General features: G+C 37.9%; 2 protein-coding genes and 1 long non-coding RNA gene across 3 annotated transcripts; 1 reads left to right on the forward strand and 2 right to left on the reverse strand.

The window, feature by feature from the left end:
- The first annotated feature begins 6,775 nt into the window (after positions 1 to 6,775).
- On the forward strand, positions 6,776 to 11,892 carry LOC122047751 (CASP-like protein 4B2). Its single transcript, XM_042609221.1, has 3 exons — positions 6,776 to 7,410; positions 7,505 to 7,640; positions 11,529 to 11,892. The coding sequence occupies exons 1-3, from the start codon at positions 7,100 to 7,102 to the stop codon at positions 11,715 to 11,717; spliced, it is 636 nt and encodes a 211-aa protein (XP_042465155.1). The 5' UTR covers positions 6,776 to 7,099; the 3' UTR covers positions 11,718 to 11,892.
- A 424-nt stretch (positions 11,893 to 12,316) lies between these two features.
- LOC122047762 lies at positions 12,317 to 17,235 on the reverse strand. Its single transcript, XM_042609232.1, has 4 exons — positions 16,814 to 17,235; positions 14,130 to 14,199; positions 13,976 to 14,053; positions 12,317 to 12,593 (listed from the first exon to the last, which is right to left on the reverse strand). The coding sequence occupies exons 1-3, from the start codon at positions 17,153 to 17,155 to the stop codon at positions 13,977 to 13,979; spliced, it is 489 nt and encodes a 162-aa protein (XP_042465166.1). The 5' UTR covers positions 17,156 to 17,235; the 3' UTR covers positions 12,317 to 12,593; position 13,976.
- Positions 14,207 to 16,807, reverse strand: LOC122047769. Its single transcript, XR_006130657.1, has 3 exons — positions 16,653 to 16,807; positions 16,513 to 16,570; positions 14,207 to 15,205 (listed from the first exon to the last, which is right to left on the reverse strand). It is a non-coding gene; the product is annotated as an uncharacterized LOC122047769 (long non-coding RNA).
- Positions 17,236 to 17,348: the final 113 nt, after the last annotated feature.

The following is a 17,348-nucleotide window of genomic DNA, read 5'->3' on the forward strand; positions in this document are numbered from 1 at the left end:
GTCTAGTCGGTGGTGGTTGCTCCCATATCCAAGAAGGCCATGTGACTCGCTACGTCAGTACTGGGAACCAATTATGGAAATTAATATTTAATGGAATTAATAACTTAAGGAGACTTGGGTCGAACGTGTTAAGTTCCGCAGGAGATCCAAGTCAAAACCTAAAAGAACAAATAGATTAAGTTTTGGATCAAGCGTGTTAAGTTCCGCAGGCGATCCAAAATTTAATTTAAAAGAACACATGGTAGCTAGGAAAAGGTTCAGACCTTTGTACAAAATTTTTGTACAGTGGAACCTCTAGGTTTTTCGAGTAGCAACCAAAACACTGGATCGATATCCTGGACGACGTGGAACAACACCAAAGTGATTCTCCTATTGATGGCTCGCTTCCCGGCTCTCCCCTTTTGAGGAAAAGGGTTAAACCCCCTTTTATAGGTTAGGGTGCGGCTGCGGCGGCACGACCGTGTAAGGATGACACGACCGTGCCCTTCTTTGTCTCTGGCTGTGCTGCACGACCGTGCCAATTGGCACGGCCGTGTGAACTCCGGGCTCGGCTCCTGGGACACGGCCGTGCAGGGTTGCACGACCGTATGCTGCATGGTTGCGGTCATGGGAGGGCACGACCGTGCAAGGTTACACGGTCGTTCCTTGCTTGGTTGTTGGCTGTGAGGCATGGCCGTGCAGGGTTGCACGACCGTGTTCTGATCCCTCTCTGGATTGGCCACACGGTCGTGCAAGGTTACACAACTGTGCTCTTTGCTTTGTTCTGGTGCGTCGACAATCATCATTTTTGTTCCAAAAGTTGTCCCTGTCAACACAAAACCAAACAAAGAGTAGATATCCGAACAAAAGAGTATATATGATGAATACATGATAAAAGAGGTGATCATGCAAGGAATATATACGTATAAAGCAAGTGAATGTGCGTTAAAATATGCATAAACGATCATAATATTAGACAAGTGTCATTACACACACACGTCGTAGGCAACCTATAGCTCACAAACTTGTCCTCACCATACACATGCGCTAGAACAATACGTAGCAGCAAAAGGGGTGATGGAATCTAACACAGGTGGGTTACAAAGCAAGACCATCAAGTGTAGACCGTTGTTCGGGGACTAATTAGTTTGTTGTTGTTTTGGTTTTATATGTGCACTACTTTTTGTTTTGATTTTTGTTTTGATTCTTCTTCTAGTGTCAATGTAATATATTGTATGTGTTGTGTGTAATATAATGGTTCGCAAATAAGTTAATAATTACGTTTTTATTTTTAGATAATATGGTGTATACAAATTGGAAAACTAGTTATATGTACTCTTCTGTTATATTTGTTATGTGTACATATGTTATGTAAAACTTGGTACGATAAGCATTCAATACTTTGACATATTAATATAGTCACGAGGAGCATAAAAGCCATCAATCCATTCAAACTGCATAAAGCCACATTTAAATGATGTAACGATTGGGCTTTTGAAGAATCGATGGTATTTGTTAGTGGTGTGGGCATAAGCAATAGAACCTATGTGATCATGGATGCATACTCCTTTTCATCTTCTTCTTTATCAAGAGTTGACAAAAATCCCAAAGCCATCGAAGACCCACAGTTGACAAAAAAACCCCAGAGCCATAATCGATGGTATTTATTATGTGTGCAATATAATGAGTTACAAGTGACCAAGAGTTTTCAACACACCCACAGTTGACAAAAACTCCATCATAAAACACAATTTCCACAAGTGCATTGCCAAACAATTCAAAAAAACTCGTATCAACAAAATAACAAAAACTGGACTTCATAGCACCTGCACACTTGCACTTATAATAGCTTAACCAAAATCCCAGAGCCATCGACAGGGGCAGAACCAAAAAATTCCAAATTGTCTCTTTCATTCATTTTTGTTTTCATTTGATCTACAGAAAAACTGAACCATATTTTCTCACAATGCCACCAAAAATCCTGCTTGAATTTTAATCTCATTAGCTGCAAACTCAGTACCAAACACAAACTGCATAATAAATTTCCAGTTTTCAGTTTGTGTTTCCTGTTTTGTATCCAATTCTCAAACTAAACTTCTTGTAAACAAAGATGAAGCAAAATCAACATTTACCAACACTTGAACAACAGCTGGATTTCAACTTTTCCATTTTGCACAGCATAATACAGAACTCTACAAATGTCTAGAATTTCTGTTTCCAAAGGGAGGTTTTCCTCATCTACAAGAGATCGAACTGCATAGATTGAGGAACTTGGAGCATTGGGAAGTGGTACAAACTGTTTTCAACCATTACAACCAAATAAGTTGTTCATTTTCCATTACAACAAAATGAGATGTCAGTTTTCCATACGTACACACACATATAGTAGGTACAAACTGTTTTCAACCATTACAACCAAATGAGCTGTCCGTTTTCCATTACAACAAAATGAGATGTCAGTTTCCCATTACAACAAAATGAGCTGTCCATTTCCCATGCCTGAAAAAACCAAACAAGACTAAGCAATTATTAGACATAAATATAGCAATATGCATATTCCGTTAGATAAAACATTATCAATACAAAACATGATAATAGAATATCCTGAAGACTATGGAAATAGATGAATACCAACCATAGATAATTACAACATCCTATCTCATGTTGTTTGAACCTGCAAAATAAAGACAATTTATTAATTTCATTTTCTCAATAAAAAATAAACAACTATAATTTAGCAAAATAAAACTTTGATGATACCCGCTATAGATCCCAAATCAGGTTCATATGTATCTTCAAGACTGATATAATTATCTTCAATTGATTTGATAATTGACACATTGTCATATACAAGATATAATAAAATTAATTTGTGTTTGTAAGAAAAAATATAATAAAAATGCAAAAATAGAATTGACATATACCCTTGCTGCAAATTGGGGTAGTTACGTTTGTCATGTGACACTCCTCGATGTTCGCATCCACGACATAGCCTGGAATTTGAGGTTGATTTTTTCCTTTGTAGATTTCAATCTCTTTCTACATCCCTTAGTTCTTACTACAGAAGGATCAATAATACCAATGCCCTCATTAATGGATTTCTTTTTTTTACTTCTATCATTGTATGTTGTACTGATGGACATCTCTTTCATTTTGTTGTAGATACAATCAAATTGTTCATCCAAGAAGGTTATCTTCTCATTACTCATAGATGCATCATCAATTAATACTGATGCTTTATAGGATAGCCTTGAGTGCCTCGACATCAAATACTTTTCTGAATCTGAATCATCAATGACATTTTGCTCCCTTAAAGCATATATTGCTCCAACTTTTGCATCTCGTGTCCATCGTTTTAGTATATACGTATCAGGCAAATGAAACACTTGGTTGATACGAAAAAAGCTAACATATGTCTGCATGGAATGCCCTCAAACTCAAATTTCATGCAGTTACACGATATGTAATCCCTTTGTTTGTCATACGTGAATACTCTTGATTTTGAGGAAAAAGAACTTTGAAATTTCATCACGTGGTAAACTATTGAGACAACTCCTGTAAATGTCTGTTGCACATAATAACTATGACTCTCGGTCATTTCACTTTGAAACTCCAACCATTTCTTTTTTGTGTACAACTTAACCATTTGAGTTTCCATTGGCCAGGTTGTATTAACCTTAGGATGTTCATTCATATCAATATGATCCGCAACTAACTCATTGTGTCTTTGGTGTCTCAGTGTTTTATTAAAACGTTTGATAAAATCCATTAATGAGTTCTTATTTGAGATATATTTCTTGAAAAATGCATGTGAAGCTTTAGATCTTTGGCTATTTGACATTCCTGCAGAAAATACATGACTAAAATATGCTGGGACCCATCTGTGTCGCAATTCATACATCAAGGACAACCAATCATTTTTCTCTAAGTTAACATCCTTGATAGTCTCTTCCCATGTCTTCTCAAAATCATAAGGTGTTGTAGAATTTACAATGACATCTTTTATACTGTGATAGTGGTTTCGAAAAGTCAAAGGGTCTAATTTATCTGAGAATTTGTTCAATATGTGCCACAAACAATATCGATGCACTGTTTGAGGGAAAACCTGTGCAATAGCTTTTGTCATAGCAGGATCCTAATCAGTGATGATAATGTTTGGTGCACCTTTAGGCATGACTTCTAAGAACTTTGTAACCAACCAAACAAAAGACTCAGTTTTCTCATCACTAAGAAACCCGCAACCAAAAAGAATTGTTTGATGATGATGATTAACTCTAACAAATGGTGCCAAAATCAAACCATATTTATTGGTGTTATATGTCGTATCAAATACAATTGCATCACCAAATACACTGTATGCCCTTCTTGACACATGATCAACCCAAAAACACATACTAAATCTGTTATCTGAATCAGTCTCGTAGTCAAAGAAAAAAGTTGAATTATTCTCTTGCTCAGATGTAAAAAACTTAATCAGTGTTTCAGCATCAATACCCTTTTGTTCATTCCTTAAATTTCTCTCAAAGTTTCTAATATCAGATTCTGTGCAACCTACCCGTTCTGGGCCTCCATACTCTATCTCTAATAAACATATTTGTTGACAAGTTGGTACATTGACCTCTGAAAATTATTTTGTCAATATTTTTTTGGCTGCAGAAACACTACGATGTGAGCGTAGCAAATGCACCTTTGATGGAGTCGAAAGCGGATGATTATGGGCTTCTATAAAGTTACAGACAACCCAATCCGGTCTAATTTGTTTCTTGACAAATGCAATATTTGACTTACAACCTGTTCTAACTGTGCCACGTGTTCTTTCCCTTGCTAGTTGATCATGATTTGGATTTTTATTGTTCCGCTGTCGATCTGTATGTCATTCTTTAAAACATACAATTTATTTCCACGTCACTTCATTTGTCATCTTGTTTTTCCTGCTCGTGCTATTCCTTGAACTAAATCCAATTTCTCGTGCATATTGGTTATAGAACGAATATGCATCCTCTAGAGAAGGGAATTCCATTCCAATTTTTGGCTTTCGATCATCTGCAGCTTGGGGAATGAATTCCTGGTCATCAACTCTATTTTCTTCCATTTCTGAGCGCCCTTCTATTATATTTGACAAAAGATAAATAGATAAATAAATAAAAACTATAACTTATTTCAAAGTAAACAACTGTTCTAATTAACTAGACATGCAATTTCTAAACTCTAATTTGATTGAACAAATCATGCAATTTCTAAGGTAAACAACTGCTCCAATTAACTAGTAAGTGTTAATGGTATTATTGAAATGGAGATTAGTAAAATAACTAGACATTAGCAGCTTAAGTGCATAAATTTGCAAGGGAGAATAAGTAATATTCATCAAACAACTAGTTGATCAGACGAAGCTGTGTTTCACGAAGATTTTAAAAAACTAAATTTGCATCAGCTCAATCTTGAACCAACCCTCTTTTTTATTCAAATCATATATGAAGTATGCCACACAAAACAGAAACTATGAAAACCCTAAACAGAGAACATATGTGATTCAAACATGAAGTATGTCACAAAAGAATAGATAGCAAAATTCTACAAGAGAGAAGGATTTTACCCTGGTTCGGCGCAGAGAAATGCCCTAGTGTGGAGGGAGATCAGCCACACAGAAAGCACCGCGCCCGAGCTTCGGCAAGAGAGGGGTCTCGCTGAGGGAGGCGGCTCTGCTTCATCTAGGGTTTTGCGGAGAGGATCGGAGAGGGAGGCGACGGCTCCGACAATGAACCGAGTTAGGGTTTGTGGCTCTGCGTCGCGACAAGGAGAGGAGGGGGTTCGGAGAGGGAGGTGACGACTCCGCGAGGGTTTGTGGCTCTGCGTCGCGACAAGGAGAGGAGGGGTTCGAAGAGGGAGGCGACGATTCCGCGAGGGTTTGTGACTCTGCGTCGCGACGAGGAGAGGGGGGGGGGGGGGTTCGGAGAGTGAGTCGGCAGAGCTTCAATTTAAGGTTTTGTTTTTTTGCACTAAAAAAACTCGCCGCTGATGTGTAACTTTTTTGCCAGCTCAGATTCACGATTTTGCTTTGCCGCACAGAAACCGCACAGAAACGTCACAGGAGATGCCTCCTGTGTGTATATATATATATATATAAAAGCTTATTTATTTAATTTAATTAGTTATTTAAATTTATTTATTTAATTAGTCTGGTATAACGAAGATAAATACTTACCAAATCAAATATCAAATTTACTTACAACTCTTAGTTAATTTACCGCGACAGTGACGCTGGCTCTTGGCCCAGCTGCACCATGAAAAAAATACCTTCGAAATTCAATAGTCTTGCAAGGATGTCAAGCGCTACAACTATATTGCAAATTCCCTTGGTTGTCTGGTGGGGTTGGGCGAGTGATCACGTGGAGGGAGATTAAGAATTGGATAGCCCGAGTTCGAATCATCGAAGCTCTATTTGTAAGTCACGTTTGGCAGGGGTAAATGGGACAGCGTGTTCAAGCTAGGTCTTCCTCTCAAGCTCTGGTTCCAACCGGAGCCTAGCTATGTTTGATGGTGCATGGGATACAGGTTGGTATGCTCAAGGTCCTCGCTGAATTGAACCTCCCTTGATTGCGGAGCACGGCACCTGGAATCTACTGCTGAATTGTTGGGGTGCTGTCATATTAGTGGAATGCTACTGGATTGAGGTTGCCACAATGACGGTGTGGCTAATTTGTGATTGTGTTTGGTTGGTAGCCATGAGCGTACAATAACATCTACACGGTATTTATACTTATCAAATTTATTGAGGACGCTTAGTTAATTTACCGCGACTGTGACGGTGGCTCTTGGCCCAGCTGCACCATGAAGAAAATACCTTCGAAATTCAATAGTCTTGCAAGGATGTCGAAAGACCGAAAACGGATCGAGAGGTAAAACAAAGTCTGTACCAATCTTTTATTTCGATCTTTTACTTTTTAGTTTTTATTTACTTGCTGATGGTCTTGCACTCTTGCTAAATGCTCATGCTGTCGCTCCCCAAAACCCTCTTCCTGTTTTCGTCCGGCCATCTGTCGTCGGGCCACTTGTCTGCTTGTTTTTCCTGGCCTTTCCTCTTCCGACGCATCAATCGATCCTTGAGTCGAGGAGCACTGCGATGACGACGACCGACACCAGCGAGCTGGGCCCTCGTGGCGTGGCCAACGAGACGCCGCCGTCAGATTCCGGAAGCCCTTTTCCTACTTTTCCTACTTTCCCTACTTTCCCTACTACCCCTCTCTCGGCAACGCCGCCGGGAGCTCCGCGCCCGCGCCCGGTGCGGCGGACGTCCAGGATGGAGGATCTGCTCGACAAGGTCGTGCTGCTGCTCCGTGCCTTCGCAGGCCTCTTCTCTCTCGTCTCCCTTATCGTCCTCGCCTCCAATAAGCACGGCGACTGGGAGGATTTCTCTCGGTACCAGGAATACCGGTAATTTCTTGTTCGATTTTGATGCGGCTGTAAGTGAATTTTTTTTTTATTTATTTAACAAAATTTGGTAAGGCCGCTCTGTGGTTCTGGTAAGGTACTTGCTGGCTGTTTCCGTCCTCGCGTTCGCCTACTCGATGGCTCAGACTATCAGACAGAGGAGCCAGACAAGGGGTGGGTTGGATTTGGTGCCTATACAATATTCATGGATCGTGGATTTTTCTGGAGACCAGGTAGGGATTCTTCACTCGACGTTACTGTTTATCACTCTGGTTAACAATTAGGGGATCACCGAATTTAGGGATTTGGGGTTTTAACTGGTTTGATTCATATGAAGAAATTATACTTCTGTTGGAAACCTTCTATTCGTTTATTGCTCTTAGATTATGCAAGAATACCAATTCAATATATCTTTTAATATAAGTGTTTGCTGCTGTGTGATCCTGAAAGATACTTTATCTATAGTTCTGATATAATTCAGTTAGTACTGAAATCCGTGAACTTCTCAAACATAAGTAAATTGAACAGAATAAGGGTTGGCAATGCAGACAACTGTTTACACTAAAGGAAAGGATGTGATTTTGGAGAATTTCCTTCCTTGATCATTTAGGATTTATTTTCATGGAAGCAATATAGAAGCTACCTAATATTTGCTTAGTAAAGAGATTTTCAATTTCAGAAGATTTTTTCTTTTGAGATAATTGGAATTGCAAAGCGAGAGTATCAGACTCGGCTTGACAAAAGAAAAACTACCTAGATATATTCTAAGTTCTAGTAAAAAAGTTATCAAAATATGTGCCTTCTGAAAAATTGATAGGTTCAGGCACTATCCTAACTCAACCAAGTTACTTGTTATCTGCCTTTACTCAACAGAGAATAAGTGGAGTTAACTGTGAACCAACCATTATTATTAGTTTCCAGATTAGGACATCTTCTCCAGTGTCAGAGAGTGGGTTCATCAAGACCATATGAACTAATCAGGTGGCACTAATTGGCAAGGGGATTGATATGTGGTCCGTCCTGATGGTAGTGGAGGTGTTGAGGCAGCGGGCATAAAGGTTAGGGAGAAGCAATGCTAAACTTCAGTTGTGCAACCATTTGAGAGGCCAAAAAAGGATGGATTATGTTCACGAGGTACTAATGACACTGACACAAAGTGGCTACTCCTTGTGAGCATAACTATGTCTGATATGTCACTATCACAAAGAGTTTGGCACTGCCAACGTTTTGACGAACAGTTTAGGCAAGATGTTCATAACATGTTACAACATAAAATAGAATCTGCGCCATTTTGCAACCTGCCACCACCAACGTGAGAGAACTGACAAGTTATAGGATTGTTAATCTATGATTCCCGAGCCTCCCTCTGCTTTTGGTCTCACCACGTATTACCAGGTAGCTTGGCAGATTTATCCTATGGACGAGAACTGGTGCATAGGAATGTCTTTCTGGATTCCTTCTGGATTTGTTGACTTACTTAATACCATAAGCTTGCATTTTGAAAGACCTGTACTTTTCTGGGATGGCTAAGAGTACATTATTGAACAAGGTCACTCTTTCTGTTGGGGATAAGAATAATACCTCTTAGCAGGCCAGGCATTCTTGTATCCTGAACCTTGTAGATGAGTGGAAAAAAGTCACTTGTGAAAAGGCATTTTGTTGAATGGTAAAGCCAAAAATATGTAGCTATGTACCTTCTACAATCCAACTGATATGGTTGACTTCTTGATGGATTGGCACCCCAAAGGAGGTTCTTGTAATTGATTTTCAAGTCAGTGGACTGTTCATAAAGCCAAAGAATTGTCTAAGTGCTTCGATCTGATCATGATCATCTTGGCTGCATGCTGTCCACATATTGGACAGCTTGGATGCCACTTCCAATAATCTGCTTACTAACTGCATGAATTAAATCACTATCTCAAATTTCTGTAGAATGTGAAAAGGTGTCTGCAATTAAGAGAAACATATGGGGAGGCTTGGTCGCCCTGCCTAAGAGCTCTTTTGTTATGGAACTGATTTGGGCATCTATTGTCAAGAACAGATGGCTTCCCTTTGTGCGTTGGACCAATGGACTAGGATGGCTATTCATCACCAAGTCAAGTGCTTGTAGCATGAAGTAATCATCTCCAACTTACCGAGTCAAAATCTTTGAAGAATTCTAGCATTAAATAAAGCACCCACAGAACCCATAACGACTGTATGTTTACTAGAGATAGAGTGCCTATTATTCATTTATTGAACCATCATAAGTTCGGTAGAGATCAAGCTTAGAGTTGGATACTGGCTAGAATGCATAATCTCAAGCAAAATTAAAAATCATCAAAACTAAGCTCAAATGGCTTTCAAATTTATCCTAAAACTTCTAGTAAAATTTGCATGAGAACTCATTTGAGTTGCAAGCCAAACATAACTCTTGGGAGAGGTCATGTGAGATAAACTCAAGGATGACCAAATTATCTCGATACTGATGCTGTTTCCTATGACCATTATGTTGGTGTAGTGGGTAGGAAAAGCCTCTGCAATACCATGGTCATTTGTAAAGGTGTTAGTGAACCTTCATTTTGCTCTGGAATCCAGTCTCTGCATTGGTTGCACAATTTAATTCCACAGAAATAGTTTAAGTTTTTGTCTCCTAGTCTGACTCATTGGTCATTTCACGTTTGCCTGTTGCTTCAATAAATTTCTTTGATGAGGATCTTGATGAGTTGCTCAAGGATTGGGTTTTGCTCAATCTTCATCTAGAGAAGGGATTGCGACTCCATTAGTTCAAGCCCATGTACTTTTTTATAGGATGGTCTACCATTTTCTCCCTTTGTCCGATGATTTGTTGATCATCTCACCATTCATAAAGTTAGAAATATCTTTCCCTTTATGTATAATTCATATATAGCAGGGGTAGGATGGTGTTGACAAGAGATCATATATGAAGGCCTCGAGCGCGAGATTGTGTTTTTAAAAGGAAGCAGCGGATGCACAACTCCTGATTATCAAAGAGGATACCAATAGCAACCACCACCTTAGTTTGCAGTATCAGTTTGTATTGAAATCGACCTGTCATCAAAACCCTGTTTTGGTTGTATTGGCTAGGTAGAAGCAGTAGGAAGAAAATAATATTCATAAACTGTAAAAGAAAAGGGAGACAAACTCCCTTTCTTAAATATGACCTATTTATTAAACTTTTTTTTCTGTTCATATATTTAAAGTATTGCCCATCACTTTAAAATCTAGAACAATTCTGAAGATTTATTGTTCCAGTGATCTTTGTCATTTAGTGGTTTATAACCTTTTGGCTTCAAAAAATAGCTTTGACATTCTTAAAATAGGTTTATAGCATAGGTGCTTTTATGAGATTATTGGTCAAATATCTGAGGTTATGTAATGATCACATCATTTAACATCAAGATTAAACAAAAATGTGCATACTATTCCATTAAGATGAGGAGGCCATCTATCTTCTACATTTAATGAAACAAACTAGTCAATTTGCTCTAAAATTTTCCTGTGAATAAAGTTAATGGAACTCACAACTCAGCTAAGCAATATTGTTAATTTAAATCCCGTTATCATCCACTTAACCTTTAATTATTTTTTTTTCCCCATTTTTTGACAGTATACATTTTTTGACAGTATACAGTAGCAAAGTCAACCTAAGTCCTATTCTTGATACTGCATTTAAGTGTTCTTGAAACTGCTAGCCTAAAGATGATGGCTAATACCAATTAACATCATTTTGCCAATGGAGATAAGAATAACGTGACTAAGAAGTTGTATGTGGCAAGAAATTTTTATTTGTATATACCTTTGCATTTAATTGTCACAGGATCATTATTATCTCTAGCTAGAAATAGAACAATGATAAATATTTGTAACACTGGACTTGTTCTTCCACATGATTTCCTGTGACGCAACTGTCTCTCTCCTAATATCGTTTTGGCAAAAAATAGAACAATGATAAATATTTGTAAGACTGGACTTGTTCTTCCACATGCGTTTCTGTGATGCAACTTCCTCTACCCTAATATTGTTTTCGCAATCACATACTTATCAATGGCTGATTATCATGAACTTGAACAATTACTTGGTGTTGGTTGGTATTTGAAATTGCTTGCCAAACTTCACAGGTGATTGCATACCTGCTAATCTCGGCATCCTCTGCAGCCATTCCAATCACAAATCATATGCGAGAAACGGTGACAAATATCTTCACAGATGCATCAGCAGCTTCTATCAGCATGGCGTTCTTAGCTTTCATAGCCCTTGCAGTATCATCTCTCATCTCTGGCTACAGAGTCTCAAAGAACTACATATGAACAAACATCCTTGAAATATTCTGCATGATCTAAACTTTTTCTTTTCTTTCTTCAGTAAAGCTTTGTACTGACCCCTGCAAGAGTGTTTTTTATTTCAAATTTCTGTATTGTCTCATTGTTTGAACTGACCTTCAATCTGTACAGTATGATTGTTCTTGGAATTTTCTGTGCCTCATATCTGCTCATCCAGTTTACCTAAACTGCGACCTTGGTTGCAGCACGGTCACTTTGAAGTTACAGAACTGAAACTCTATGGTTATACTGCTTATGTTATCTCATTATCCTCCATTGGTTCTTTTTATTTTAATCATGAGGTTAGGAGATGATCACAGATTAGTTTCTTTTTCCTTGCAGCACGAGTTTTGTGGAATTATAATAGTCAATACATAAAAATGTAAGAGGTTCACAGTATTCACAAAATTCCATAATGTATCTCTGTTTTAATTATCTGATTTTATTCTTTTACTAACGTATCTCCGCTGTGGATCTTATCAAATAAGCGCACAAAAAAAATGTGTATCGAGTTCAATATCCAAAAAGTTAGGCAAAAGAAAGAGAAAAATCCACAACTTATTGTTCACCAAACTGCAATTTTCTCATAACACAGGCAACCCAAGATCGCATCCAGAAAAGTGGGTTATCAAAAATCATAATTTCTTTCGTAATAAAAATAATTCACACGATTGAAAGGATTAGTATATCCAGATATAATAACTCATTTACAATTACAACAACTAGTCCTAGATGAAAAGACTGGGAGAAGAAGTTGCACAACTTGAACAAAATTTATTCTTGGAAATCTACCATGCAATCCTTGGGAATCAAAAGGCCTTGCAGGAAAGTAAATAGTTGGGTGTTGATGCACTGACAGAGAATCTGCAGAGAGTTGCAAGAAATCAAAATAAGCCTTGGGGTCAACATTGAAGCTTTTCAAGAAATATGTATAGAGGAATGCATTTAGTTATTTAGTTTCATAGCTAAATAGGTTACAAATATGTATAAAGTAAATTTCAGTGTTGGATATGACTAGAATAAATTTTCTTTGACAAATATATGATCCTTTCCGTTTGTCCAGATCAATCTAAATAAGTTTGGTAGAATCAATGCTTGGGTCAACATGCATCTGACTGATTGACCCATTTGTCAATCCAGTGAACTAGTTACCTAGAGCTTCAACCCGCTGTGTCTAGTCTGATTTCGACGACTGTGGATATAAGAGTTTCTCCCTTAGTGGTCAAGGTGTAACTAATTTCATACTGTTGAAAATGATTCACTTGCTATCTATACCCAAGCATGGATTAAAATCTCCAGTTGTGCCGGTCATAATCCATCCTCACGATCCACCCTCTAACTGATTGATCTCCTCTCGGTCTCGTGGCCCATTCTCCACATAAATGATCTAACTCCACAGCTTTGTGACTGTCCTACTCATGACTACGCAAGGTGACTGAAGCCTCTTCACTACGCAAGGGCAAAACTTTAGTTCCGTATAAATGTCAATGTTGAACAAACTCTTGAAAGTCAAAAGGCTTCTTCAGGGCAATGCCTTAAGCTAAGCTCCTCCCTCTTCTTTTCCTCTTAACACCTACTATCAAAACATTTCCAAACTATCTAGTTCCACTCGAAGTAAGATTTTAAATCATGTACCCAAACCAATTTGCAGAGTTTTACAACCCAAAATCACAAAGATTATTGAACTAAATATTGACAATATAAAATTCACATTCGAGAAATAAACCTCTAATTCATTCTTAAACTTCGGGGTTGAGCATCTCTAGGAGAGCAATCTTCCTTGTATCCTGTCATCTCAAGCTAGACTAAGGCACATGACAAAACAACTTAAAAATGAAGGCCTAAAATTCTAAAAGAATATCTTTCTTGCACTAGACTATTTAATTTTGTGGTATATTTAACATCGTGCAGGAAATTTCACTTGACCAAGATTAGAACAGAAAGACAAATTTGTGTTCCTTGTCATGCGTCATGATCAATGAATTAATAAAAATGAAATTAACAGGAATCAAAAGAACTAGATATGTGAAAGATAGTTCAAGATTAGCAGTAAATCACTTTGGCCATTCAATTTTAACAGGACCTTTCAAATATCTGATATATTGCACTATAAATTATTTGAGATGCAAAGATAAAATAATAGTGATCCATGGCTACTTATTTCTTTTGCCTTTTAACTTGACAGAGCATCAATCATCTAGAATCGAGTCTAAAAATTTACCAAACAGAACAGAAGAATAACTCACCTTATGAACCAGGTCCTTCTGCTGATGATTTGATGTTAATCTTCTCCTCATCAGAATCTGAGTCACTGGCATTATAACCTGAGAAATAAAACAGCTGAGCAACACCCTAAATATATATCATAGGTGATAGATCCCGTCCCAATTAGAGAATCACCTGGCCGTTTGTCGCTAACCTTCCAAACTGAACTCCGATACTTTGATGCTCTTGAAATCCAAGCATTTGCCTGCAGATGCCAAGAGCAAATTAAAGAACTTGTCACGGAGAGAATTCAGAAAAACACTAATTCGTACATATTGTGTAACCTTTCAAAATAATGGATCTTTCCAGGGAATCTACCTCTTACAATCTTAAACTCTTAGGCAAGTTTGGTAGGTGGGAATGGAATGGGTAATTTCAGCAATTATTTTATTTCAACGTGTGGATGTTATCATTCTAGTTTGATAAATGCAATGATTATTCAATCTCTGGTAAATATAATATGCTTTATCATTTCAAGTATAAATAAAGATAAATAAGATGGATGGACTGAATAGGTTGGCTGACCAGGCGTACTGAATGAACTGGGTAGGTGCTTACAAACCTACACTCCCATCTTATGCCCCCTTATCATTTAGGATCTAGACCTATACAACCTTGACTGAATGGAATATACTTGCATTCGCTTAGCATTTTAAAGATCAATATTAACTTAAAAGTGATCGATCTTTTTGAGAAAATTTTTTATTCTATGAGACTCCTTTTCAACTTCTAACTATTCAAGTCCTTTCTAATTTTTGTCATTACAATTACTAATCACACAATGCAGAAACATCTTACGAATTATAGACCATAAAATAACTATATGATATCCAATACAATTAAAATTCTTTTTTGTTAGAATGTTGCATCCTACAATTTACAATCAGTGATTCAGTTCCTATGAAACACTTGTCGTTCTAAGGTGGGATCTCGATCAGCAACACCCTTGTTTGGCTTGTTCTTCAGATGCAAATAGCTCTATCTTCCATATGCAATGCCTACAAATCTTGGAAGATTTTGTTGTGCATGAGCTTTATGCATTTAATCCATAAGATTATCCATGACACCTTGACTGACAATAGTGTTTAACTTTCTATAATCTTTTAAACTACACGTGAAAAGGGAAGACAAATTGCAATATCTATTGTCACATCACCTTTTTCATGAAGATAAAGTCATGAGCTAATCCGTAGTCACTTAGATTTGCACAACTACAACAAACAAATGTTACGCTAAGTATCATATCACCTCTTTTAAATAGCTAAATAGCACATTCTGAAATTTCAATAGGCTCACACGTCAATAAATCACAATGAGAATTTCAGGTCGAAGAAATAACTTGTTCTATTACTGGGTAACTACAAATTAAACTTGCAAAACTTCTATGGCTGTGAAGGAGAATCAAATCAAATGAGATACTCACAACAAAATATAAAGCTTTGATATGCCTAAACGAACATGAAATTGGGGTGATAGCATACAGGAAATTAAAAATGTATGCAACATCTCTAATGCTAGCCCTAACATTGCTGAAAAAGGTAGAGGATCGTTTTATGCTCTCAATTCAATGTAAGGCTATGTAAACAATAGCATGAACATGGGTCTAAATCAAACTTATTATAATGCTAATCCCTCATGTGATGCAAAATAACAAAAGTTTCAGCATCGTTGAGTCAATGAAAAAAAAGAAATTATTACATAAATTAGATTAGCAACTTGGAATGTGGAATGCTTTTAAAGAAATGATTATAATGCCCCAACTTGGACTTGGCACATGAATCTTATTCCTCATTGAACACCATGCAAGGCTATAGTAATAGTAATATTCAAGTAAGTTAAGTTATTTTACATTATACTGACTAATATTTCTCTCTCTATTCCCTTATACCTTTTCTTCTAACCGATTCAACTCTTCTAATTCAAAGTCTAGTAATCAACTTTGAACATGTTGTACCATCTCATTTTATTTGCTTTCATTTTATCAATTCTTGGAGCTACACCTAATTGTTTAACTATATCCTTTCTAGTAAGTTCACATATCAATCTCAATATTCTCATCTATGCAAAATCAACCTTTTGCATGCATTGTTTCCCTACTTCAATCCATAAAGTATAGGAGATTGTACCATAATCCTATAATTTTTTTTTATCTTTTATACTAAGGGCACAAGAGGTTCATATTAGACTCCAGAGTTCTCTCCAACAATTCAGTATCCTATTAATGCTTTATTTGACAGTATCTCTTTATCATCGAATAATAGATCCATCATATCTAAAACTCTTACAGCAATTTCATATCCATCAACTCTCGTTTTGAGATCCCAGAAATGAAAATGCTTATTTTTAATTCAAAAATCCAAGATATCAATGTTAAGAGGTATAATCAAAGTAACCATCAAGTTTACGGGCAAACATCCCTATCATTGTTAAATCTTTGGTGTGTTGGTAGGTATTGCTCAGAAACAAATTCATTCTTCTGAAAAACATGAAGATTTGAAAATAGCACTAAAGATGAGACCTTTCCAATTAAGACCAGTAACTTCCTCAAATCAGCAAATCCGAAGCAGGAAACCCTACTGTCAAACACATTGTTTGTATGGATAGCTTCGCGAGGGGCTGAAAGGAAAGGAATCGAAGAGAAGGGAAGGAAGTAGGTACACGTGCAATTCGGAGTAGTCAATGGAGGAGCAACGCCGTTTCCCATAAAACAAGCATCACAAGCAAGAGAAGCAACACCCTCTCCGCCCTTTCCCACTAAATGTCTCAATCTACACATGGAAACGATGAACATATTTAGATTATGAAATGAAAGTCCTCACCTTTTGCTCGTTCTTCGATACTCCGTAGCCGCTCTGGTACATCTGACCAACAAGAACCTGCATCCCAGCATCCCCAGCCCTGGCCTCCTTGAGCGTGTCCTGAAACCACCGCCTGGTGCAGTCCGCTACCACGTCCTTCAGAGGGACGCGACCCTCCTGCATCTTCCTTTCGTCCATCCTCCGTCGGATACCTCTAGAAGAGGCGGCAATGGCAGCGGCCTCCTCTTTGACCGAAGACAGACACTTAAGGTCCGGCTTGGCGACCTTGGATCTTCGTATCCTCTCGGCCACGACGCGGGCGTACCTCTCTAGATTCGCCGGCGGCGGCGGTCCCTTGCCCATAAATGGCGGCGGAGGAGGCAGACGCAGATGAGGGCTATAAAAGATGTATCTTTGTGGCGAAAAAGAGGATTTGCGAGCACTCTCATCTCCGGGTGATAAATAGCTTATATCCACCTAGAAGCACACTACAACCGGGTCCCATGCCCTGACTAGAATGGGCCTTTCAATGATATCTGTTGGGCTTGAATCGACT

The sequence above is a fragment of the Zingiber officinale genome, chromosome 1B, assembly GCF_018446385.1.
Source record: "Zingiber officinale cultivar Zhangliang chromosome 1B, Zo_v1.1, whole genome shotgun sequence".
Taxonomy (NCBI): Eukaryota; Viridiplantae; Streptophyta; class Magnoliopsida; order Zingiberales; family Zingiberaceae; genus Zingiber; species Zingiber officinale.